Raw genomic sequence first — 25,459 nt, 5'->3', positions numbered from 1 at the left:
GGAAAGCTCTAGTTCCAAATATGTGGAACAGTATTTTCCTAAGGCTGCAGTGTGTCAGAAAAAGGCCATATTGAGTCATTGTTTTCTGAAGCCAAGAGAGGAGATTGAGAGACAGATGCTGACGGGCAGCCTAAAATAATACTTCATTCTTGTCATCCTTAGGCAGTTTAAGACCAAGTGATTTTGGATAGATCTATAGTTTCCCTCTCGGTTTGGAAGAACAAAGCTTTTGTTATTTATGTTCTTAAACAACAGCGCTTTGTCCTATACACAGCAGCGTGCAAAGCAAACAGAAGATTTCCTGAAGGGCCATCCCATTTATGGTGAGGAGTCAGTCCAAGAGGTAAGTAGACATACTCAGCTGCAACCATCTGCAGAGGGCCCATACTGGCAGCAAAAGGAAATAGCCAAGACTCACAGGAGCACAACAGCCAGTCAGGTTTGGGATTCACTTCTCTGATATTGTGCCAAAGTTGGTGGACTCAGCCATTCTGAAACTCACTGTTCACTTGGGGCCTGCTTTGCACTACAAAACAAATAGCCCTGTTTTGCTTTCCATGTCTGAGGCAGAAAAATAAAAATGGCAATATTTTGAGTGTTTTTACACTGGGAATTTCTGGTCCATAGATAATTATTTCAGATACCCCTGTGTAATCTTTTCAGAGCTGTTGAAAACTGTGGAGTAGGGGATAATTAGGGCTCAAGAGATTTCATTAATGGTTAAAGGATCATTAGAAGGACACGTACTGTAGCCCTCTTCTTATTTCTCTTCCTGCACTAAAACAACTCCTGGCTTGCTACCATACTTCCGCACCCATGTGCAATTTTCACTTAGCAAAAGGTCAAGTCTAAGTAGAATCTATGAAGTTGGGATTGATTCTGATTGGTAATAATGCTAGCTAGCAAGCATTGAAAACTTGTACCAGGTTTTCTGTTAAGTAGTCTGCAAGCACTATCTCGATGTTTCTCAAGGAGTGGTCCCATAGATCACCGGCTTTACAAACATTGACGGGTGGTGGTGGGCGTGGGCAATGAAAAGACAGATTCCTAGATTCTACTCTAGATCCATGGGATCAGCATCCTGTAGTGGGAGCCAGGGATCTACCATTTTAGCAGGTGCCTTTGGTCATCATCCTTATGCACATGACATTCAAGAGCCACTGTGTTATTTCCTAGTGCAAGTGTGACTCAGTGTAATCTGCTTTCTTTCCACTCCTCTGATTTCTGTGTGTAAATTCTCATGACAAAAGTTAGACAAAGTACCATGGACTGAAGTTAGATATAGAGCAACTCATGTCTCTTTTAGTTGCTAGTGATTACAAATGTATCTCCATGGCCAAATTGCTTTTGAGGCACTATGTGTGATATTTATCTCTATTGTGGGGGAGGGTTAAAGAAGTGAGAACTCTTTCCTTGCTTAGTGGTAGCCTGTGCTCTGGCGGTAGAGAGGAAGACACATGGGCCATGGAGGTGGGACTTACAGGTGTTGTACAGGTTGTATAATCATGATGGTGACCCTGCATGGAGAAGGGAAAGCTTGGTCTTTTCCTTGGCCCAGGGCTATGCAAATAGGGCTGGCCCATTTCTGAGAGGGGAAGGTAGCTGATATGCAGGTGTGATTCCCTAGGGCCCAGAAAAACCTGCCTGCCTTCTGTCTTTGTTGTCATGTTTCATGAGGCCTGAAATGTTCACTGGTGGTTATTTCTCTGGTTCTCAGCTTTAGCTCTAGAAAGCCACTATTGAAATGACATGCCACTTGGAAGATAGCAGGACCATTTACTTATATTTTCACAGACTGCTTTAATCTGCTGCTCTGGGGATGGCACACAAAAAGATTTAGTTGATGGGAGGGAGGTTAGGCCCCTTTGTGCCACGAAGAAGAATCTGGGGAGCCCAGGGAGACTATTCTGGGGGGAGAAGTGAGGAGGAAAGGCTCTGAAGACAAACTGGACCTGTGTCACAGTTCCGAGGGCTGTTCTCCAGAATACATTGTTTTCCTGAAATTCTCCAGCCCCTTCCATCATTTTCCTCTCAGTGAATGTCCAGTGCTGAATAACTGCCCCCTTAGTCACAGGACTGGACTGCAGCAGTGCTGCAGGTGGTGAGGCTCAGTGGCACAAGTGGCTCTGGGAGGGAATCTTGATGTCGGATTCTGTAGCCGCACCAGCAGAGGGGGAAGAGGAAGATAATTACCCACTTCTGAGTCTGAGATCCCCCTACCCCCAATGCATTCTTCTGCCAGGAGCAGGATCATTAGAATAAGTGAGACTTAGCTTAGCTCATTCAGCTCCTTGCCAGGCCCCATGCAAAGCTTTCAAACTTTCAAATATAGAATCATTTCTAGAGACTATGTTGGGATCCCCTGCATTTCTTTATCCATTTGTTGAGAAGGACCAGAGATGATCCCTAACTTTAGCCAAGAGTTTGTTTGTGGGTCCAATAAGCCTCACATTTGATTTTATTGGAATTTTAATCTTGCAGAAAGTACCCTATGTTTCAAATTTAAAGCATTTTTTTTTGTTAAACAAATTTTTTTTTGTTAAATTGAGGGATGAAAACATCCCTCAATTTTTCCAATGTTTGTGTGTCCTCTGGTGCTAATTTATGTGGTAAGTGGTACTGGTTCATTAATTTACTCAGGAGGGAGTAACCACCTTTCATGGAGACAGGGTGGCTAGGAAAGGGTTTCCAGTGAAGGAACTCATTTTTCTTTGTCTCCATGGTGGGTGCTGGGGAAGGGTGTGCAGTTAGAGGGGCTGCATTTGCAGAAACATGGCTCTGTGTGTGAGCCTGGGTTCTCAGGAATAGGAAGCAGGTAGGTGCGGCGGGTGGGTATTCGTGTGACAGTGGAGGAAGATAAGGACAAAGATCATGCATGAGTAGTGAATGAATGAATGAATGAATGATTGTGTATAGAAGTCCATGCTCCTTCTCTGGGGTGGCTATTCCTTCACCAAGCAGACTCTGTTCTTTCTTCTGCTGCTTCTTAGTGAGCACGTCTAAATCTCAGTTGATATTCTCTTGCTCTGAGAAATTTCTCATCAATGGGAGGAGAAAATATAATTAGCTTCAACATAGCTCATATTTAAGCTGAGAATTCAGCATGAATTCCAGACATGGTTCATGTATTTTGGATAATCAGCATAGCTGTTCATGATCGGTAACCCTCTTTTTTCTCCTCCTTCAAATCGTTTTTGGTTAGGTTACCATGACTGAAGATTAATGACTTCCATTATTTTTTTCCCCTCATGCAGGAATGTTTAAACTAGTCTAAACTTTGTACCAACTATCATATGAATCATGTCTACTACTGTTACCCCTTGTGTGTCATGTTCTGGGTTAGTGTCCTTGCACGACACAGCAAAATGCAGGGCAGGGTTAAAAATGTCAAATGAGAACCAGGCAAAAAACTGATGATTAATAGTGACCAACACACTTCACTGTGCTGTTATCTTAGAGGCCTTAAGGCAAAATCTTACAAATGTCAGTTGAAATGCAATATGTGATGTTAGCAGACACATTTCACCACATCTGGCAGTTCATTAACTCACCTTCATTTTCTTTTTCTTTTCTGCTTTTTTTTTTATACTTTAAGTACTAGGGTACATATGCACAATGTGCAGATTTGTTACATAGGCATACATGTGCCATGTTGTTTTGCTGCACCCATCAACTCGTCATTTATATTAGGTATTTCTCCTAATGCTATCCCTCCCTCAGCCCCCTACCCACTGACAGGCCCTCGTGTGTGATGTTCCCTGCCCTGTGTCCAAGTGTTCTCATTGTTCAGTTCCCACCTATGAGTGAGAACATGCAGTGTTTGGTTTTCTGTCCTTGTGATAGTTTGCTGAGAATGATGGTTTCCAGCTTCATCCATCTCCCTGCAAAGGACGTGATCTCATCCTTTTTTATGGCTGCATGGTATTCCATGGAATTCACCTTCATTTTCAATATTGTGTATGTTTGTTGCAGTGAGCTTAATCCTAATAAAAACAACAATTTTATTTCTATTTATTTATGTTTTTTCAATTTTTTCTTTGAGACAGGATCTCACTCTGTCACTGAGGCTGGAGTGCAATAGCACAACCATAGCTCACTGCAGCCTCCAACTCCTGGACTTAAGTGATCCTCCCACCTTGGCCTCCCAAGTAGCTGGGACTACAGGTGTGTGCTACCATGCCCAGCTATTTATTTATTTCTCTTTTTTGCAGAGATGGGGTCTTGCTGTGTTGCCCAGGATGGTCTCAAACTCCTGGATGCAAGTGATCCTCCTGCCTTGGCCTTCTAAAGGGCTAGGATTACTAAAGGGGCGAGCCACCATTTCTAGCCGACAGGTTTCTTTTAATGAGCAGTCACCATATAATAGGCTCAGTTCTAAGCATGTATTTGCCCATTTAATCTTCACACCAGCCTAGGAGGTAGTTACTGTGTGTGGCACCCTTTTATATAGGAGGAAACTGAGGCATAATGCTGTTAAGTAGCTTGCTCAGGGTCCAACAATTAAGAGTCAGAGCTGGGATATGAACCCAGGTGGCCTGACTCCAGAGTTTCTACCAACCACCATGTTATGCTGCTTTACATGTTTAAAGCAAAGATGTGGTTTTAGCATCAAATATTAAGAATGCACTCCCCACATTTTTCTTATTAAATGTAATTGCCAGTTTTTGTATATGTCATTGTCCTAATGCTTTTGAGAAACTTAGACAAAGAGCAAGACCACCGATAAATGGATCCTTCTGTTCAGGTCTCATTACCTAGAAGAGTTTTGACTACAATATATGAGTACTAAAGGTTGATGGTTTATGCTAATTTTAAGGGTAATATATTTTAGAATTTTGTCACATGCATTATTAGTATGATTTCATATTCATGGCCTTAGGAATATTGATTTAAACAATAACAACAACAACAACAACAAAATACAACAAAAAATTTCCCCCATGTGCCAGGAGCAGATTTTAATTTGAGGTCCATTTGTCCAGGTAAAGTGTTCTGTTGTCTGAACCAAGAATATGAGCTTTATCTTTATAGTGATCACAGACTCCCATCTCTAGTATCATGATTTTTAATTTGAATTAAAGCATTTTTTTTTTGCTTTGTTAATATGAGGCAGGCCTTCTTGCTGACATTTTAAAAAGCAACTATTTTTCTTTCGGTTTACACTATGAGGCACTGGCTCCAACTGTCAGCATTGAAACTGTCAGCAGTTCCCTACCAGGAAACTGGTTCCAAGGTCTACGGTTTCCTTAGGTAGAGGCTGGCACTGTGAAAATAATGGGGCTGTTTATCCACGTCACCTGGAATGGAGCTAATACCCTGCCAGTCTTAGTTGATTTGACATACTAACAGGATGGGTCTGAACGTTTTCTATAGTTTACTCATGATTGACTTTCTTTGGCTTACATAAACGGCAAGGCCAGACAAATTAGCTTATGGACCTAGCAATCATTCTTGGCCCAGATTTTGAGACACTTTTCAGTCAACCATAGTTGCTCTAATACCTGAGATTTGCTGACAGTGCTTGGTTCAGAAAAAGGTTCACTTTCCTGAGCAATTTTTCTTTTATTGGGATCATGTTAATTCTTGTTTGCGGGGTTGAGATGAAGGAAATATGAGCAAGGACTGCACTCAGCTATTTGGGTGACCCTTGTATACCATGAGCTTCTTAGATACGGCCTGATGTGATCACCAGAAAACATTAATTGATCGTGATGACAGGAGATAGTCTCTCTAGCCAGAACCTGCTAATACAAGTCCTGATGAATTGAGAATGATGCCTGAAGGAAGCAGACTGATGTGGTGCATTAGTAATTTTAGGCAAAAGAAGATAATGGTACTAGTATGTATATTTTTTAGTTTCCTTTTCCATTGCTTTGTTTTGCACAGGCTGAAGAAAATAAATGTGAACAGCATATTATGGTGGCTCAGGGTGGATAATAATGGGACATCACTTCCTTTGTTTCAGTGTGAGGTTGCCCCTGCTATGTGACAGATCCAAGGACTAAATATTTCAATCCCCAGAAAAATGTCGAGTCCCAGTAACATGTTTCAGGTTATCATGATTATTATGATTATAGGAGGGGAAGGCAGTGTTGGTCTTTTAGAAAGTTCTCATCATGAATGTGTTCTGGAGTGAATATCACTTACTAACAGATGAGCAGCTTGAAGTTGAGTCAGACAAAACTTGTAGTGTTTGTAAGGGTCAGGGAGCCAGGGGACAGTCTGTAACTCAGTTGTATGTTGACACAGAGAATGTGCAAAAGCTGTGAAAGCTTCCACTGAAATGACTGCGGATGGTTGCTGGCGATTGTCTTGGACAGTAAGAGTTTTCTTCAGAGTTGTAGGAGGTGAAGTCTTCCTATGGGAAATTTCTGGACAAGAATACAAATGAAATGACTTGCATGCCTCCATTTAGAGTATTATTGGCCTTGTCTGTCAACAAATGGAGATTTGAACATGGGAGCTCAAGGGGATTTTAATGAAATTTTATTAAGGAGATGAGAAGCAGGGAATCTGTGTTGAAAATTCAATAAAGGGCTTGTTTTCCATCTCAGCCTGATAATCTATGTTATCTCTGAGTAAAGGGGGTAACAGTTCTAACAACCTGGCTTCCTTAGAAGTTTCCATTCTCACATAGTCACCGAAGGCAGCAGCACTGTCAAATAAACAAAGGTTTAATTAAATAAAAACTATTTAAACAGAGCAGAAATATTCCTCCCTGGCTAGGCACAGATTGGACAATTCAAAGAACAAACCGTGGGGGGAAATTGCCAAAGGATTACTTTTTCTGTTTTCTGTCTATTGCAATGTTTTTCTTTCTGGTGTCAAATCTCAAGTTGAATTCAGTCAATTATCTACAGCCAACAAAAAGTGCATAAATGTCTCTTCTGTTACTGTTTATATGTCACCACTAAACAAAGCAAAATTTTCTTCTCAGCTTCTTGCCTTAGGAGCTTATAAGTCCAACAAAACAAATAAAATATGTAAATTCTATTGTCACTATGAAAGCATAAGGATTGATTTAGTTATGTACAAGTTTATTGCCAAAGTTTTTTTTGTTGCTAATGTTATACTTGCTACAAAATGTATTAAAGAAACAGACAATTTGCTGAGGATTTGGAAGGATTTGTCATTGGGTTAAGTACATTAAGTATCTAAGGGGTGTGGTGTTCCGGTTATGTGTATGTCAGTTTCACATATTTTTTTGCTTTCTTATTTTAGTTGCCTCTATAGTAATTTTGACTTTAAAATGTTTTTCGCAGATCCTTTAATAACTGCAAATGTAGAAGTATGGTGTAACAAGTAATTGGTATGACTAATACTAAAATGTAATGGGAAATAAGGATACTATTGTAAAGAAAACAAGAAAAACCTGAGGCAGGGGAGCAGTATTGATTCTCTTTTAGGATTCCTAAGATTCTCTGTCCCAACCCTTCTACCATGGAACATTCTTATGTGGTCTAAGTGTCAAAGGCCAGAGGAACTGGGCAGTAACTTATCTTCTCAATTTTCTCTTTGAACTTAGATTATTTTCTTTAAGATACAAAAAACTTTTAATTGTGCTCCTGAAACCCATCCCTGTTCTGTCTCAGCCCCGTTGACTCTTCTTTCTGTGGGTGGGTGAAAAGCCCACCCATTTGAAAAGGTAGCTCTGAAACTGTTCTGGAAAATCCTCTATTTTCCTCCACAAATGATCGTTTTAGTTTCAAGTTTATTTCAGGTACATTAATTCTCTCCCTCCTCAGACTTCATAACAAATTATCCTGCACACGATTAGAATAGGAAAATGTAAAATAAAATCGAAGCATATCTAGTTGCCTCAGCAACTTTATGCTTATCATTTTCAGTCTGCATTATTCTACTAAAAATAAAAAGAAAGATGAGAATTACCTCAGGCGTTTGCTGCCGTGTCTGCCCTTTGGTTTCTGGGACGGCTCTGGTCCTGTAGCTCCGGCACAGTTGGGATTGCCAAGCCGGGAAGAGACCTTGCTCCAGGTGTAGCTGCGTTTTCCCCAGATCACCTGTCCTTTTCCCCTCCGACAAGGAAGCTGTGATTTTTCTCTGGCCTTTAGAGGCAAAGTGATTCCAGATAAGTAGATTAATGTGTAGAATATCTCATCTGTGTTGTTCCAGTGCAGCCCTTTCAGCTTTCCAGAGCCAGTTAGACTTGTTATGAGGAGCTAAGTGATTGGCTGGCTCTGGAGCTCAGTTTCATAGATTATAGCCCAGCGTACGAGAAGCACGAGTCCTATAGTTGGCGTACCCAGAGGCCTGCCAGTTCCTGCCTTAATGTATATGTAGTCGTAATTGAGTTCTGACACGGCCTTGGATGTTTCTGTCCTAAATAGCTGACATTGCATCTTCAAGACTGTGTGAGTAATCCTGATTTTTTTTTTTTTTAAGCTCAGTAAATTAATTACATGCCCTGGGAGGGAGTGATTGTAAGTAGAAAATACTGAACTAGCAGATGATTCGTTTTTAAGGTGCTATACTATGTGTATCAAGTTCAAGATGTTGAATCTTACAGCTTCTAAGAAATGGCAGGGTTATTCCAGCTTTGTGTCATGAATCACAGTCAAGCTGCATTTTGAAGGAGGCTGTTTGATGCATTTGCTAGCTCTGTTTGTTTTATGGGGTCAGTAAAGTGGCAGAGGTCCAACAGGAGCAGGTTAAAGCAAGATGCTGGGATCAAAGCTTAGAGAGTACTTGAGTCAGGCAAGTTTTAAGGTTTCCCACCCCCAGCATCTCAGTCCAAAACTGAGAGCAAGCAGCAAATATTAGAATAAATGCTTTGGGGACAGGGGTACACAGCAGATATGGCACAGTAACAGGAGAAATGTAAAATGATGGCAGCAATACTTTTGTTCACTGTAATCTGCAGCCAACTGAAGACATACACTATGAATAACTAAAACATTTTTATGTGAACAAAAATGCTCTTCAGTGGTTCTGTTTATGTGGTAGAGGGCTGAATGAAAAACCATGAGCTTGTAAAAAAGCCTTATAAAAAGTACATTTAACACATACAGACACAACCATAACAGAAGAAAGTATGTGGATTGGAATTTGTGATTGGAGCAGATCAAATTAAGCCAGGGAAGCCGTTGTTAGGTTTGTATGATTGCTGGGGGGTAACTTCTGTTGCTGACAAGGTTTAGGATGAAGCTGAAGCAGATTGAAGTGAAAAACCAGAAAACATCAGCATTTCATTACCTTCTATAGCATACACGGCAGGGTACAATTAATACTGAGTATAGACTAGTAAATGTGAGCAGTTTACTTTTTGCTTTTAAATCATTGTTGATTTCTCCTAGCCTATCATAAAAAAAATAGGGCTTTTGCCTATGAAATTAGTGCTTAGAAATATTTTTCTTCCTCCCAAATAATTTTTATACTTTTTCTCAATACAGCACAAATGTAGGTCATTAAAAAAAAAGGGGTTGCTTTTCAAGTTGCTTTTTGTCTAATTTTTCCTCTTTAGACCGTAGATACAAATGTATATATTTGTGCTATGTATAACTCTCAAGCATAAATCATTTGAACAGTATTTAAAATCACAGGCTCCTGTGGCAAATATAAACTTTTAATAGCTATAGTTGGCAATTACTTGCCAATTCCTATAAAAATAACATTAGTGGTTTATTTTTGATTGCACCTACAACTGGCATGATTTAGCCAGTAGGAGAGAAATATTAGTTGTGTTTTGCATAATTTTGTGTTTAGATCACACTGGAAATGCAAAGTTTTGTTGTTAAAAATATTTTTACTTTCTGAAATATTACCCCCTTTCAGATCACACCAATGAATGAAGTTTATAGAAAGAAAGAAGAGTAGCCAACATAGACTCCTTTTCTTTATCAATCAAGTATATGCAAAATACATAGATTTTTAAAAATGTAATTTTAATACATTCCTTTAGAAACACATTTACTTCATGAAGAAACAGTATAATGAGTTCATTTATTGACCCAGAATAGCGAGTTGATTTATTGAGTTTCTGTAGCAATAGACACGAATAGTAATGGTGGGCTCATTCTTAGCTATACATTCCTAACTGACTGTATTAGTGGGAGAAAGGAGTGCATCTGTAAAAGAAATATAATCCCATCCCTCAAAGTGGTTTGGAGCCCATCTAAGAGTAAGAAGTAGTAGAGTTGAAGCTGCTTTATCTGAATCAGCTCCTGACTTCAACTCAGCTCCTCATTTTCCTTGGGTCCATGTTGCCCACTTGGTGTAGTATTCACATCTCCTTCCACCTTTTCATGCCTTCATTGTTTACGTTACCTTGCTTGGGCTCTTATTGAGATGAATCACATAAAAATGCTTAATTATCAAACATTAATCAGCTGCCTATATAATTCAGAGGATGTTTAAAACCAAGGGTCAAGGAAATTCTGGTGGGTGTATACTAGGAGTATTTACGTCTCGCATCGGTACTTTCCTCTGGGACTTCCATCTCTTCAGTTCTTCCTGAGATGCCAGAGTTATATCTCTTACTTGTGAAAGAACAGAGCTTTAAGAAATGGAGTCTAGAGGTGCCAGGTGCCCAGTGGACAGTGGGCTGGGGGCAAGGCATGGTGGGGAAAGCAAAAAAATATCTCCCAAACAGCAATAGTTGATCTTTCTTCTATCCACTCCTCTCAATTTTCTAAAGCCATTTTTGTCTAACTGTGGAAGTTCTTTTGCAGATAAGGTTCTGTAAGACTATGCATATCTGCCATAGACAGATGGATTTGACAAAAGATATATCCAAAAAGGAATGTATCACATCATGAACTTGCTAAGTGTTCATGAATACACACTGGCATTTGGAGACTATTAACACTACCTACTGAAGCAAAGACATAAATCCAAATTGAAAAAAAAATTATTTTTTGATTGAATTACGTTTTCCAGTGGGTGTTTTTTTTGGTGAATTTTGTTTTTGGAAAAGCTTGCCTTCCCTCCAACGTTTTTCCTGTGTTATATATAGGACTGATTTGATTTCTTCAGCTTGCCCAAGAATTTAATTATTCTTACTTTGTGTTTTCAAAAGAGTTGCTGTCTACCTTGAGCATGTTTTTAAAAAAGCAGAACAAAATGAATGAAACAAATGTCCCCCTTCCCACAGAAAAACACACCACCAAGGAGTTAAATGCCTTACATTTCTTTAAGTCCCTCCTTTTGTGGAGCTAGACACTGGTGGAGGAGGAGCTTTCATTTAATTTCAAGACAATCAATGATTCCAACTTAACTATAACTGTGTTCCTCTAATTTCTGATTTCAAGAAGCAGAACATTTTGGTGAATTAATCTTGGAGTCAGTGGGACCACTCTCAGGCCATGAAACGTTTTCTAAGCCTCAGTCTCTATGTCTTTAAAATGAAAATAATGATATATGTTCTGGTATTTTACTAGATTGGTGAATATCCACATCACAATGAGGAAGTGCTTGTCAAAAGAACATTGTAATGTGTAATTTGTAACGTGCTGTACATGTACACTATTGTTATGACTGTAGCTCATCACACTAGGGTTAGGACTCTTCTAAAACATATTCCCAGTAATGGACAAAACTTTTGAAGCAAAGAAAATCTTCACTGTTTGATCCTAGTATTATGAAGGCTTTTGGACCTTACATTTGTTTAAGCTCCCATTGAAGCTCCCATTGGAGCTTCAATGCTGATCCATCTATTACTTGAGTATTAAAAATACCAATAGGTTTACTGTGATAAATGGATGTGGCATTGTATGTGAAAACATATTTAGTAAACTTCCATGTGCCATAGCCATATAAATGTTACATATTGCAACAATTATCAGTATATTAATAAAAATTCTTTGCAAATTTTCAATTTTTAAAATGGAAAGTATCAGATATATTTCTTATTGATTGGATTGACTAACTTTCTAAGCTATGTCTGCTTCCCTCAAACAGGATGAATGTTCTTATTGGTTAAACTTGTGCCGTAATTTTCTTTCCACTTAGATACAGCACTAAGCCAATAGTTAGATAAGCATTCCTTCACAGCCTACATTTAGAGCTGCCAATGACGAAGTTTTAGAGGACATATTTTCCTCACAGGAAAAAGTGGGTTAGGAAATTTAGACTGACAGATGTTCTTGGATTTTTTTTTTTAATTCCTGTCTTGACTCTCATTATTAAATTTTGCTAAGGAAATAATCATGTAGGTTTTAAGGTGATGCTTATCCCTAGTAGTCTTTTCATCTCAGGGATACAATGAATGGTCAAAACGACTTTCTGAATGATTTGAAAAATCAGTTAGCAGTTTTGAATCCCAAATTTTTAGGTGGTTCTGCTTCAGAAGGGCATTATGCTTTTTGGAATAATGTCCATAGCTGCATCCTACATTTCAGTGGTTTCAGCTCACTGCTGTTACAGTTTGATGATTTCCTAACAGCAATATTGGTTAGGCTAAAGCAGTTACTCATTTTACCTGTTGAACCCTTTTTAAAAAATAGGTGAAATCATAGAGGAATCACAATAAGTAAAACATATTAAAATGGAATGGATTTTCTCCACTTTTATCTCACACAGCTCACCCAGAAATTCATGAGAGAACTTTCTAGGAATGAAACAATTTCATTTGTGGTAGTATTTGAAAACTGGATCTAGGACCATTGACCTGACTTTTTTGTGCCTTTGGTGATTGGATAGGAACACTTCTTCAGTAATTTAGAACTATAGTGAAATAATGTTTTTTTTTTAACTTCTCAATAAAACTTTATTTATTCAGCAAAAATCAGGAGTTAGGTGCTAGAAACACAAAGATGAACAAGACATGGTTTCCCCAAGGAGCTTATAATCTAGTTTCATGTTTGCAGAACTTTTAGGATAATTCTCAAAGAAGAAGGGTTATTATGAGGTTGCTACTTTTCTCCTCAAAATATTTACTATGTTAATAGTGAAGGAATGACCAATCTGTAGTATATACAAAAAGTACTGGGTAGAAATATATTAATTTTCTTGGCTGGCTGTGGTGGCTCACATCTGTGGTCCTAGCTACTTGAGATGCTGAGGTGGGAGGATCACTTAAGCCTGTCAGTTCCAGGCTGCAGTGAGTCGTGATTGTATCACTGCATTCCAGCCTGGGCAGGCAACAGAGTGAGACCGTGTCCCCCACCCACCCCCAAAAAAGAAACATAAAAATTTTCTTATAAAATTATACTTTTTAGAGTCTCCAGCCTTATTTAGTTCAGTCACCATATTTGACAAATAAATGGTGGAACCAAGATGTTACCAGGTTTAAGTTTCATATACGGTAGAACGGAGACAGGAACCTAGAGTACCTGGAACTAGAATCCAGATCTCTGCCCTTTCAGTTTAGGATGTACTGACAATATATATTGCTACTTAAAATTGCTAAAACAAAATTTATAAGCATCTATATGTTTTGCAGCTAGGACAATTATCTACAAACATGATATTTAGTGGAAGGTATGGTAATAACATCTGAGATATACAATTATGTTATAAAATCTGAAATCAACAAGAAAGGAATAAAGTTGTACCATTCCAGGAAATACATTTCCAGAGTTTTAGATATCTGTATTAGATTCTACATGTTAGTTTTGGTAATGTTAACTGCTATAACATATAAAATCTGAAATCTTGTTGACTTAACTGAGAAGTTTATTTCTCACTCAATCAAAGCCTAAAGTGAGTATTCTTGATGGGCAGATTCTTCTCATTCATTGAAGCAGTGTTCTTGTGACTCCACTGTTATCACCTTGTTGTCACGACCAGCTTCCTGGTGTCTGTGCTTTGGCAAAGGAGAAAACTCATAGCAGTCTGCTCACATTCTATTGGCCAGAGCTTGGTCACATGGCCCCATATAGTGAAAGGGAAGCTGGGGCTATAGTCCTATTTGTGTCTGGGAAGAATAAAAAGTTCGTTTGGTGATTGTCTTAGTTCAGGCTGCTGTAACAAAGTATCATCAACTGGGTGTCTTACAAACAACAGAAATTTATTTATTTTTTAACAGTTCTGGAGGCTGGAATTCTGAGATTAGTGTGCCAGCCTGGTCAGGTTCTGGTCAAGGCTGTCTTTTGGGTTGCAAGTGGCTGACTTCTCCTAGCATCTTCACATGGTAGAAAGAGGGTGAGCTAGCTCTCTGGCCTCTTTTTGTAAAGGCACGAACCCTATTCCTGATGGCTCCACTCTCACGACCTAATTATCTTCCAAAGACACCATCTCCACACACCAAAACACTGGGAGTTAGATCTCAGCATATGAATTTTGGGGCGACATGAACATTCAGTCCACAACAATGATCAACTAAGCTATTTCTGCCATACCTTTTTTTCTTTTCTCTTTTCTTTCCTTCCTGTTCTTCAGTATGTCTATGTAGAATCTATGCCTTCTAACCAAAAAGGTAATGAAAAAACTCATAATATTTACCATCTGGAAGAAATTAGGAAAATGATTTTACTTTTAAATTCTTGATCCATATGTTAAAAAATTTCCAAGGCTATTAAAATATCACTGAATGTTGTGATTATAGAGATTGCTATGATTTAATACTTATGTCTTATAGTGAAAAAGTAGTCCTGGGATATTTTTCTCTCTTTACCTCACCCATCCTCTTCTATGACAGGTATTTGAATCCCTTGCTTTGTAGTTTTATAAAAAGGTGGGGAGAAAATGAAAAATTGTCAAGGAAGATGAAATGGCTAATCAAAATTCATTCATTCCCCATAGTTCCTTGGGTATTTTATAAACTTTGCAGTAAATGCTGACTTCTTATTGGGGAAAACTGCTATAAAGTAAGTGTGCAGGTAGGTTTTGGAGAAATTTTTCTTGCATGGAGTTGAGCAAATGGTGCAACTAACATGAGCTTGGTTTGTAGCTTCTGTTTTTCAGAAGCTAGAAGATTTTTCTCCACTCTGAACTTCTAGGGATCAACAAAAGTATTTATATCACAAATAAAAAAAAACACAGTTACCTCTCAGTAAACAATTTTTTTTTCAGATTATCCTGTTTAAAAAATCTCTCCAAATCTGTTAATTTTCTGTTAATAAAACATCAGTTTCAATAAAAGTCATAAGCCTGTCAAACCAATTTTAGTCCTTTACCTTGGATATATTAGGTTAAAATATTTTTGTTGGGTGTTAAGCCAATAATGAACTCAGCTATTTTAACAACTAAATTATTTTCTTCCTATAAACCAAATTTACAATCAAGCTATTTAAGAAATAAAGACAACAAATAGAAACTGTTTTAATCTTCATATCCTGACCTAAAAAATAGAAGCACTAACTCATGTCACATTCTCATATTTATCTGATTAGACTAGGAATGCCTAAAAAGAATTTTCCCATAACTCCATTTACTTGCTGTTTATTTCCCTGGCTCGTTCCAAAAACAATTTAAAATACAACACCAAAAGAGTAAAATATCCTCAATCTAATATCCGAGCAATCTTTTTATTTTGGTGAAACTGAACAATAATAATAGGCACTTGCATTCTTCACCCTGAGGCACTGAAAACACTGACATGTCTCAGTTTTAAGATTCTGAAGATTATATTCTATTTAATAGATATTTTAAGTATATGTATTATATTTCTAGTCTTTGAACTAAGGCAGTCCACATGTAGGTATAAAGTAATGCCTCAGCATAGTGTAGCAATTATTGGTGCAAAAGGTTGGTACAAAACTAACTGTGGTTTTTGTCATTAAAATGGCAAGAACTGCAATTACTTTTGCATCAACCCATAACTCTGTGGTCTCTGGAGACTGCCTGGGTTCAGATCCCAGCTCTGCCACTTAGTACCTGAGTTACTCTGGACAAATTAATTAATCTTCCTGTACCTCCATTTAATTATCGGGAAAATGGGATAACAATAGTACCTATCTGGTTGGGTTGTTGTAGAGATTAAGTAAATTAATATACGTAAAATGCTTTACATTTTACGTATATTAATTTCAAAATTGCTTGGAATGATGCATACCTCATAGTGCTTTATAAATGTTTGTCATCATTATTATTTGGGGAACTGATTATTTCACAAAATATATTTTCTAGATAGCTGAAGTTTATTCAGTCAGTTTTAAAACTTCTAGATGTAGCCAGTTTTCATGGGTCTTTACAAAAGGATCCCTGCATCTTTGTTTCTTCTGTTTTAGAGAGATTAAATGGAATCTTCCTTTGGTGATACTGATTGAGGTGATACTGAGATGATTAAGAGGACATGAAGGGATTTAGGGAGAGTGTTTGCCCCTGCACTAACTGGCCCAGACTACTCTACTGCATCAGCCCTCTGGCGATGTTCTAAGGGTTTGGACTTCAGTCTACTGGCCTACACTAGTACCCTTGCTTTAAAATTCCTGCTCCTATTTTGCTGTAGGCTGTAAGCAAGAAAATAGCCTGGTTTCTAAAACCTATATATAAAATGAGAGAATAGGTATCACTCAGGGTATCAGTTCTCCCCTGAGAGTAAATAAGATGTGACTGCATTTTTTCCTTCTGGGTGAGGGTTATGTTTTAGAGCAAGGGTTGGCAAACTACTACTTCCTGTAGGCCAAATCTGTTTTTTGTAAATAAAGTTTTACTGTAGCACAGCCATGCTCATTTGTTTATATATCATCTACTGCTGCTTTCACACACCGTAAGGGCAGAATTGAGTGGTTCCCGCAGAGACCATATGGTCTGTATAGCCTAAAGTATTTAATATCTGACCTTTTACAAAAGAGTTTACCAAACCCTGTTCTAGAGCTTTAAAATTGGACAGAGACAGAAATAAATGAGATGTTACTACATTTAGTAGTCTCCACTAACCTGCCTACTCAATTATTTGCAGCACCACATCCCTTAAATGTATTTTGGATAAACAAGAATTTATTGCAGTAGGCTATGTTGGATAAAGAACAAACAGCCCTCAGTAGCACATTGTGAATATTAAGAGGTGGTGAAGCTGGGATTGTCAAGCCAAGTTGTCTGGGAATCTTCATTTTAGTATTTGTTGCTCTAGTGTGATCAGTATATAACATGATGCAAAATTATATAGCTTTCTGTTGTGTGCTGTAGAATGTTGTTCTAGAGATATTACCAGTTGGTAGCTCCTTTTTTCATGCAATTATTCAAAGTAAATGTAAATATGTCTGTTGTCCTTTTCTCTTATATGAAAACTTCCCCCTTCCCCAACACTGTAAGATTCAGAAGCATAGTGTACAGAAAAGGATCTTGAACTTGGGTTTGAATCCTGACTTAGTCACTTTATAAAGGAGAAACATCAAGTTACATTGCCACCGCCAGCCTCAGTTTCCTTGCCTGTAAAACAGAGGTAGGAATCCAGGCTATGCTTGCCACACAAGGAGGACCAAATGAGACTCAGCATACTAGAAGGCTCTACAGTGCATATTATTACTTGTGTCCTTAATAATGTTCTCAATTTGGCTCACTTTCTTCTCATACAAAGATGTGTATGTTTATGGAACAGAATATACAATGGATTCTGAGTGAACTATAATTGTCAACTGCACTGGGTATGAGTCTGCAAGCGTGAAGGAGGCTGGGTGAGAAAGCCTCTTCAGACAGCATATGTATTCCTCTGGTGTCTGCTTTATTATTCACTTCTCTAATGTGAAAGTTTATGCTTTAGTACAGAGCTCCTGGGAAATATGCAAAGAAAAAAGAAAAGATAACCTTGGAGGGGAAAAGAGGTAGTGCTTATGCCAATACAAAAGCATGAATAGAAGCAAATAGTTGCTGGTTTCTTTTAGCTAAAGTTCTTTAAGTGAATCTGGTATATATACAAGAAGGTAGTTAATGTTTTAAAGATGAAGGAAGGAATAGTTTCTTTTAATGAAAATAGACTCTAGTGCTACGGAAATGAGAAGTCCCCTGTGATGACACTAGAGTAGAATTACTGAAGGATGAAGTGAACGTACGTGGCTCCATTTTGTTTTTCTTGGAGGCCATAAAGAAAACCAGACAGCTTACTCAGTATAAGTTATTTATACTTGTAAAAAAATCACCCCATTTTTATAATTTAAGGGGATGCTAATGGTTCAGCTTTGGATTGGAATTACATTAAATGTATTTTCTCATAATCTTGTTTTCAAATGATTTAAAAAGATATAACCAGAAAATCCAGAATTCTTTTGCTGAATTTGTTTTTTAAATGCTTTAGACTTTTAGATAAAATATTTTAAAATTATGACCTTGAATTTGAATTCAAGGGACTCCTTCAACCTCCTCTTTTAATCTCCTTTGTTATTTGGAGGGAATTATCCAAGTTGTATCAGTTAGCTATTGTTGTGTAACAAACAGTTCCAAAACATAGTGTCTTAAAAGGATAATCATTGAAGATTTTCATGAGTCTACCAGTTGGCTGGGGAGTTCTGGTTATCTAAGCAGATTCTGATTATTTTAGCAAGCCTTACTCATGCATTAGGAGTTAGCTGGCGGACCAAGATGACCTTCCTTGGTAAAGTCAATGCTCCTTCCCACGTCTCTCATATCCCTCCAGCAGGCTAGCTCAGGGATGTTTTCATAGTGGTGTCTGGGGTCGAAGCATGGACAAGTCCAGTTGTGTAAAATGGTAGTTGGCAACACAGATGCACTTTTCAAGTCTCCGTGTGTGTCACATTTGCTAACACCCCACTGGCCAAAGCAGTTTGTGGTGGAACTCAGAGTCCGAGTGGAGGATTGTAAAGTTATGAGTCAAAGTGTGCATACATAGGAAGGCCATGAGTTGGGCCATTAATACACTCAGTCTACCAGAAGTCATTTCACCTTTTTTCCTCCGTCTTAACAGCCTCCCTTTTGGAAATTTAACTTTTACATACTGTGTAAAACCAAACCAAAGAAACAGAAAAATCTCAACTTACCTGGTTACTTTTCAGCACTGTTTTTAAAGCTTGGTCAGGGAGTAAGTTGTTATTACAGTGTAAAATTAAAATTTTGCTTATTTACTTACACACTTCTCCCCTAACTCCTCCTTTTTAAAGCAAATTGAGTTTAAGCCACAAATTCTTGAATAATGAGGTTGGTTCTTTTTCAGTTTTATTCGTATCTATCCCTGAGCTCTATTCTGTCTCTAATCAATTTCTGTATTTTGGAGCCACTATTACTATAGCATTTGCTGGGTAAGTCTGTGGGGTTTTGATCATGCTTTCATATGTTCTTGCTGTTTGATTTCCTCTCTCCTTAACTCCAGGTTTGCATTTCTTCCTGCCTATTCTACATGTCATAGAGGAACTTCAAACTGGACATATTTTAAAGAATACTGGTTATCCACTTTCCCCAGTCACACATACCTTCAACCAACAAATATATATTTGTTGAGTGACTTCCATACTATTTCAGGCATTAGTAATATACTAGTGTAAAAGTAGACAAAATGGAGGCCATCCTAGAGTTTATACTCTAATGGGGATTGACAGACATTAAACAAATGTGTGAATACATAATTTAATGCTTGGCAGTGATAAGGGTTATTGAGAAAATAAAGCAAGGTGAGCAGAAAGGGAATGATGGCGGAGGTGCTTTTTTTGATTAGTGTTGAGGGAAGGCTTCTGAAATGAGGGAGTGAGCCATGACAATCTGGGCAAAGTGTGCTGCAAGCAGGGGGATTAGTGGATGCAAGGCTGTCTGAATGACTTTTGGTGCTGCAGCAGCTGTACTTCCAATGGAAAGAAGGGTAGGAAATGAGGTGGGGGAGACAACCAGGGACCAGATCACGCAAGGCCTTTGTAGACAACAGTAAGCTCGTTACATTCTTTCTAAGTGCCATGGCAATCCATTGGTGGATTTGGGGCAGGGGAGAGACATGGTCTGATTCTGGCTGCTGCATGGGGCACAGGCTGTAGGGAGGCAAGGGTGGAAGTGGGGAGGTTATGACAGTCATGTCAGGGGCTGTGTTAGGAGAGTAACAGTGGAGATTGTGAGAGGATGGCAGACTGTGGAGCTCTCCAAAATGTGTTTCATTTAAAGAAGCCAAATTTAGATACTGTGATCAGTTCTGCCAAGTCGAGCCTGTGGAGAAGTATCTCCCAAAGTAGACCCAAGAGACTTCCGGTGACATCTTAGTTACTTTTAGGTGCTATGCTACATGCATGGACTTTTAAATTTTAATAGTTACTGATGATTTTAATGTGGATTAAAAATATATAAAACTTGCATGTAAAAACTATGATTTTACAGTTATTACTCGGAGTGAGGAAAAAGTATTGAGTGTAGTGCAGACTTGAATGCAGAAATAGCAAAAATCTCTAGGGTTATATCTGAATGATTGGATTTAGAACATGCTGACAGGATTATTTGTTAGGTTGAGTCCTGAGGGATAGTGAAGGATAACTCTGGTAGTATGTAATCAGAATTAGTTATTACCCCTTATTGATTATCTACTGAATGTCACTCTATGTTAGGCACCTTCTATATGACATTTCACTCAGCTTTCCCTGCAACTCTATGTGATGTGGGATGTGGGTGGTAATTGTCTTTTTTTTTTTTTTTTTTTCATTTAACAGATGAGAGAAGTGAAGTTCATAGAGAGTAAATAGCTTGTTTTAGGAAGTCTCTGATTTTTCAGATATTACAAGATTAGCTCTGGTAAATTCTCTGCAAAGAGGAACTTAGTCTGTTTTGTACACTACTGTCTCCTTAGAACATAGAAACAATTCTAGTATATGATAGACATTAATCAATACTTGCTAAATGAATGAAAGGAAAAAGAATGGTTCTTGTGTTTAGATCTTACTCAAGAGTGGTATATTTTGTTTTCCTTATTATAGAATGAGTTTTAGGAAGTAATCTCTTGGAGTTTAATGGAAAGCCATTTTCGTCATAGGATGACTTCCTGTGTCCCGTAAGTGCAGGTTTCCCAATGTCCAGACCTTGGCCTTATATTTTTCTCCTTATTCTCCTTTAAGGACCTGGCTCTTCTGGCTATAACTACATGTACAATCCCCAAATCTCAGTGTTTGATCCTAAGCTCCAGTTGTAGGATGTATAAACCCCCTAACAAACCTAGAGCCACTTTAGGGCAACATAACCTTGGCCAAGTGACTTAATTGCCCTTGAGCCTTAGTCTCTGTCAGTAGAAGGAAGAGATGGAAGAAGAAACTGAGCCTTGATTTGAACAAAATCTATGGGCACTAGAAGAAAGAAAGACAGGATGCTTAGGGAGCATGACATTAGGGGAAAGAAGACCTAGAAAGCAAACAGAATTGAATTTCTATTCCTTTTGAGCACCCTTATTTTGTTTTCTATCTAGAACTTTCTAAGGAGTTAAAAAAAACTCTTTTAGGTAAGTTTTTTCAAAAGGCTTAAATTTATTTTTCCTTAAAAAAAGGTAAAGTATTGAAAATAAAGCCATTCAAGCATTTAGAGTCCTGGAGAACTCTCACCTGCAGCTAGAGCAGCTTCACACACATCCTTTCTCTGCCAGCAGCAGCTGCACAGAGCTTGCTGGAAGGTCTGAGGCAGGGTGTGACAAACTGACCTGAATGAATGAAGGGGCTTCTGGAAAGGGGAGGAGCTCCATACAGGAACATTGTTGGGGGTAAAGGTGAGCCTGTGGAGGATATCTCTCCTCTCTGCCTTTCCTTGCAGAGCTGGGAGCTGTGGAGATTGGAAAGTGTGTCTGAATGACTTCACATGTTTAGTGAAGCTCATTGCCAGAACCGCGCCTTCCCCTGTCGCCTTGAATCTGCTGATCAGCTCTGGCAGCACACATTTTTAAAATTATTTAAAAAGGGACAAGGGTTATAAAGATGAAAACCACATTTTTACCAGCCTTTGCAAACTCCTAATTTGGTGGGCGAAGGACACATAAATAAAATTTCCAGTATAAGGAGTGGCGGTAAGTGCTATAGTCTGAATTTTTGTATCCCTCTCAAATTCATATGCTGAAACCTAATCACCAAAGTGGTGATATTAAGAGGGGGGACTTTGGGAGGTGATTAGGTTGTGAGGGCTCTCTCTCCATGAATGAATTAGTGCCCTTATAAAGAGGCTTGAGGGAGCCTGTTTGCCCCTTCCATCACGTGAGGACACATAGAAGGTGCTGTCTACAAGGTATGAGCCCTCACCAGACATTTAATCTGCTGGTGCCTTGATTTTGAACTTCACAGCTCTCAGAACTATGAGCAATAAATTTCTATTGTTTATAAATTGCCCAGTCTAAGGTATTTTTTTTTTTTTTATATAGCAGCTCAAACGGACTGAGACAGTAAGCCAAACACAGAGGTCAACACCTGCCTTGGGAAGATAAAAAAATTCCAACTGGGAGGATCTGAGTGATGACTTGGAAAGAATAATATTCAAATTAGGCCTTGAGGCAAGGATGTGACTGATGCTTATCTTTAGGAAAAAAAGGTTGTTTTACTCTAGGTAAAGGAAATAGCCTCTTCAAAGGCTTTGAAGCAGAATAATGCTGGGGGCTGGGGTGGGGTCAGGGGGCATGGTACATCAAACAGTGGAGAGGGAGTAGAGTGCATAGTGTTGGGAAGAGCACCAAGAAATTGGAATGACAGAGGTGAAAGCATATGGTAGTAAGGTTTGCATACCAGATGAGCTCTTTGGACATTTTGGGTTGGCATGGGGAGCCATTGACACTTTGGTGAGGGGATCTAAGGAGTGGAGTGGTGGGGGAAGGCCATGATCAGCTCTGTGTGTGCCAGGGCAGCAAGATTTGTTAGCTTAAAAAAATTGTTTGAAATAATTTTAATTTAGAGAAAGTTGCAAGAATTGTCAAAAAGTTTTAGGATATTCTTCATCTGAATTTACCAGTTGTTAACATTTTGCCACATTTACTTTATTATTCTCTTGTTCTTTAACATATACATATTATTAAGAGCACCTTTCTAAACCATTTGAAAGTAAGTTGCAGACATCATACCCCATTACCCCTATGTGGTAATATCTAATATCTGAAGTCTGATCTCCAAACTTTATTCAGATTTCACCAGTTGTCCCAAAATGTAGGAGGTCTCGGTCTTTCTCCCTTTCTTTCTTCCTTCCTCCCTCCCTTGCTTCTCTGCCTCCCTTCCTTCCCTTCCCTTTCTTTCTTTCTCTTTCTTTTCTTTGTTTCTTTCTTTCTCTCTCCCTCCCTCCCTTCCTCCCTCCCTCCCTCCCTCTCTCCTTCCTTCCTTCCTTCCTTCCTTCCTTCTCTCTGTCTGTCTTTCTTCAGATGCTCCTCAACTTATGATAGGGTTATGTCCCAATAAACTAATCCTAAGTTGAAAATGCATTTAATATGCCTAACCTATCAAATGTCATAGCTTAGCCTAGCCTACCTCAATGCGTTCAGAGCACTTACATTAGCGTGCAGTTGAGGAAAATCACCTAATATAAATCATGTAATAAAGTAAATTACATAAATATTTAATGTAATTTATTGAATACTGTACTGAAAGTGAAAAAAGTATCCAAAATATGGTTTCTACCAAATGTGTTTACTTTTGCACCATCACAAAGTTGAAAAATCCTAAGTTGAACCATCTTAAGTCAGAGACCATTTGTAGCCTAGGTGACAATGAAATAGGCTTGAGTGGAAGCACTGTCAGTGAGAATAAGACAGCCATTTCAGAGTTGAACACAATAAGATTGGGCAACAATGGGCTTTAGGGTAAGAGAGGGAGTAAAGCTGGTAATAAGGTTGTAGTTTACAGGATTGATGTCCTTAACCAACAAAGATCTCAGGAAAGAGAATTGAAGTGCAAGGGTGTGCTTATGTTTCAGATTTTTCATTTAATAATAATAATTAGATTTCTATAGTGCTTTTAAAGGCAGAAAGGCGTATGATTGGAGGCAGCTTATGGTAGTGATCAAGAGTAGGAACGCCGGTGCTAGACTGTCTGGGTTGGAATCAGGCTTTGCTGCTTATTAGCTGTGTGACCTGGGAAAAATGACCTAAGTTGGCTGTGCCTCAGTTTTCTTACTGTGAAATGGGAATTTTAACATCGTTTCCCTCACAGGATCATTGTGAAAATTAGATTAGTTATTATTTGTAAAGTGTTATTATTTATAAAGTATTATAAGCCATTCTGACATATAGTAAGCACTATATTTGTTTGCTGAATCAATATAAATAAACTTATTTTCCCATATTACTGAATCCTCACCAGCAAATCTGTGAGGAAGGTACTATTATTATTATTGCTAATTGGGACTCAGGTGTTACATGGTTTGCCCAAAACCATATAAGTATTGGTAAAAATGCTCATTCTGTTCCACATACCAGACTATCCCTGGGCTCACTACATGAGGATACCTAATAGGCCATAGAAATGGGCTAGTGTCTCAGCATAGGCATACTTTGGGAGTATTGTGGGTTCAGTTTCAGACCACTGCAATAAAGTGAATATTGCAATAGGGCAAGCCATGCAAACATTTTGGTTTCCCAATGTATGTAAGTTACATTTCTAGTATACTGTAGTTGATTAAGTGTGCAAATAGCATTATATCTAAAAAAAGTACATACCTTAATTTAAAAATACTGGTTGTTAAAAAAATGCTAATGATCACTGAGCCTGCAGCAAGTTGTAATTTTTTTGCTGGTGGAGAGTCTTGCCTTGACATTGATGGCTGCTGAATGATCAGGATGGTGGTTTCTGAATTTTGGGGTGGCTGTGACAATTGCATGAAATAAGACAACAATGAAATTTGCTACATCAATTGACTCTTCCTTTCATGAAATATTTTTATGTAACATGCAATGCTGTTTGATAGCATTTTATTCACAGAACTTTTCAAAATTGCTGTCAGTCCTCTCAAACCCAGTTGCTGCTTTTTATCAACTAAGTTAATGTAATATTCTAAATCCTTAGTTGTTACTTCCACAATGTTCACAGCATCTTCACCAGGAGTAGATTCCATCTCAAGAAACCACTTTCTTGGCTCATCTGTAAGAAGCAGCTCCTCAAATCTTCAAATTTTATCATGGGATTGCAGCAATTCAATCACATCTTCAGGCTCCACTTCTAATTCTAGTTCTCTTGCTATTTCCACCACATCTGCAGTGACTTCCTCCCCTAAACTCTTGAACCACTCAAAGCCATCCATGAGAACTGGAATCACTTCTTCCAAACTTCTGTTAATATTGGCATTTTGGCCTCCTCCCATGAGTCATGAATGTTTTTAATGGCATCTAGAATGGTGAATTCTTTCCAGAAGGCTTTTAATTGACATTGCTCAGATCCATTAGAGGAATCACTGTTTATGGCAGCTACAGTCTTATAAAAATATATTTCTTAAATAATAAGTCTTGAAAGTCAAAATTACTCCTTGATCTGTGAACTGCAGGATGAATATTTTGTTAAAGGCATGAAAACAACATTAATCTCCTTGTACTTCTTCATCAGATCTCTTGAGTGACTAGGTGCATTGTCAATGAGCGGTAATATTTTGAAAGGAATCTTTTTTTTTGGAGCAGTAGGTCTCAACAGAGGGCTTAAAAAATTCGGTAAACCATAATTAAACAGATATGCTGTCATCTAGTCCTTGTGGCGCT

General features: G+C 38.3%; 2 protein-coding genes across 3 annotated transcripts in view; one reads left to right on the top strand and one right to left on the bottom strand.

Moving 5' to 3' along the window:
* Positions 1-10,431, bottom strand: part of LOC134739549 (uncharacterized) — a 35,165-nt gene extending 24,734 nt beyond the window's left edge. Inside the window, exons 1-2 of the mRNA XM_063664582.1 lie at positions 10,423-10,431; positions 7,891-8,180 (exon numbers count right to left, since the gene is read on the bottom strand). Coding sequence (XP_063520652.1) covers positions 7,891-8,180; positions 10,423-10,431 — 299 coding nt within the window. The remainder of the gene's footprint in view (positions 1-7,890; positions 8,181-10,422) is intronic.
* Positions 1-25,459, top strand: part of PDE4D (phosphodiesterase 4D) — a 1,555,180-nt gene that overhangs the window by 43,974 nt on the left and 1,485,747 nt on the right. The window lies entirely within an intron of this gene.

This window comes from Pongo pygmaeus, chromosome 4 (genome assembly GCF_028885625.2).
Source record: "Pongo pygmaeus isolate AG05252 chromosome 4, NHGRI_mPonPyg2-v2.0_pri, whole genome shotgun sequence".
Classification (NCBI taxonomy): Eukaryota; Metazoa; Chordata; class Mammalia; order Primates; family Hominidae; genus Pongo; species Pongo pygmaeus.
This window is presented reverse-complemented; position numbering and strand designations above follow the sequence as displayed.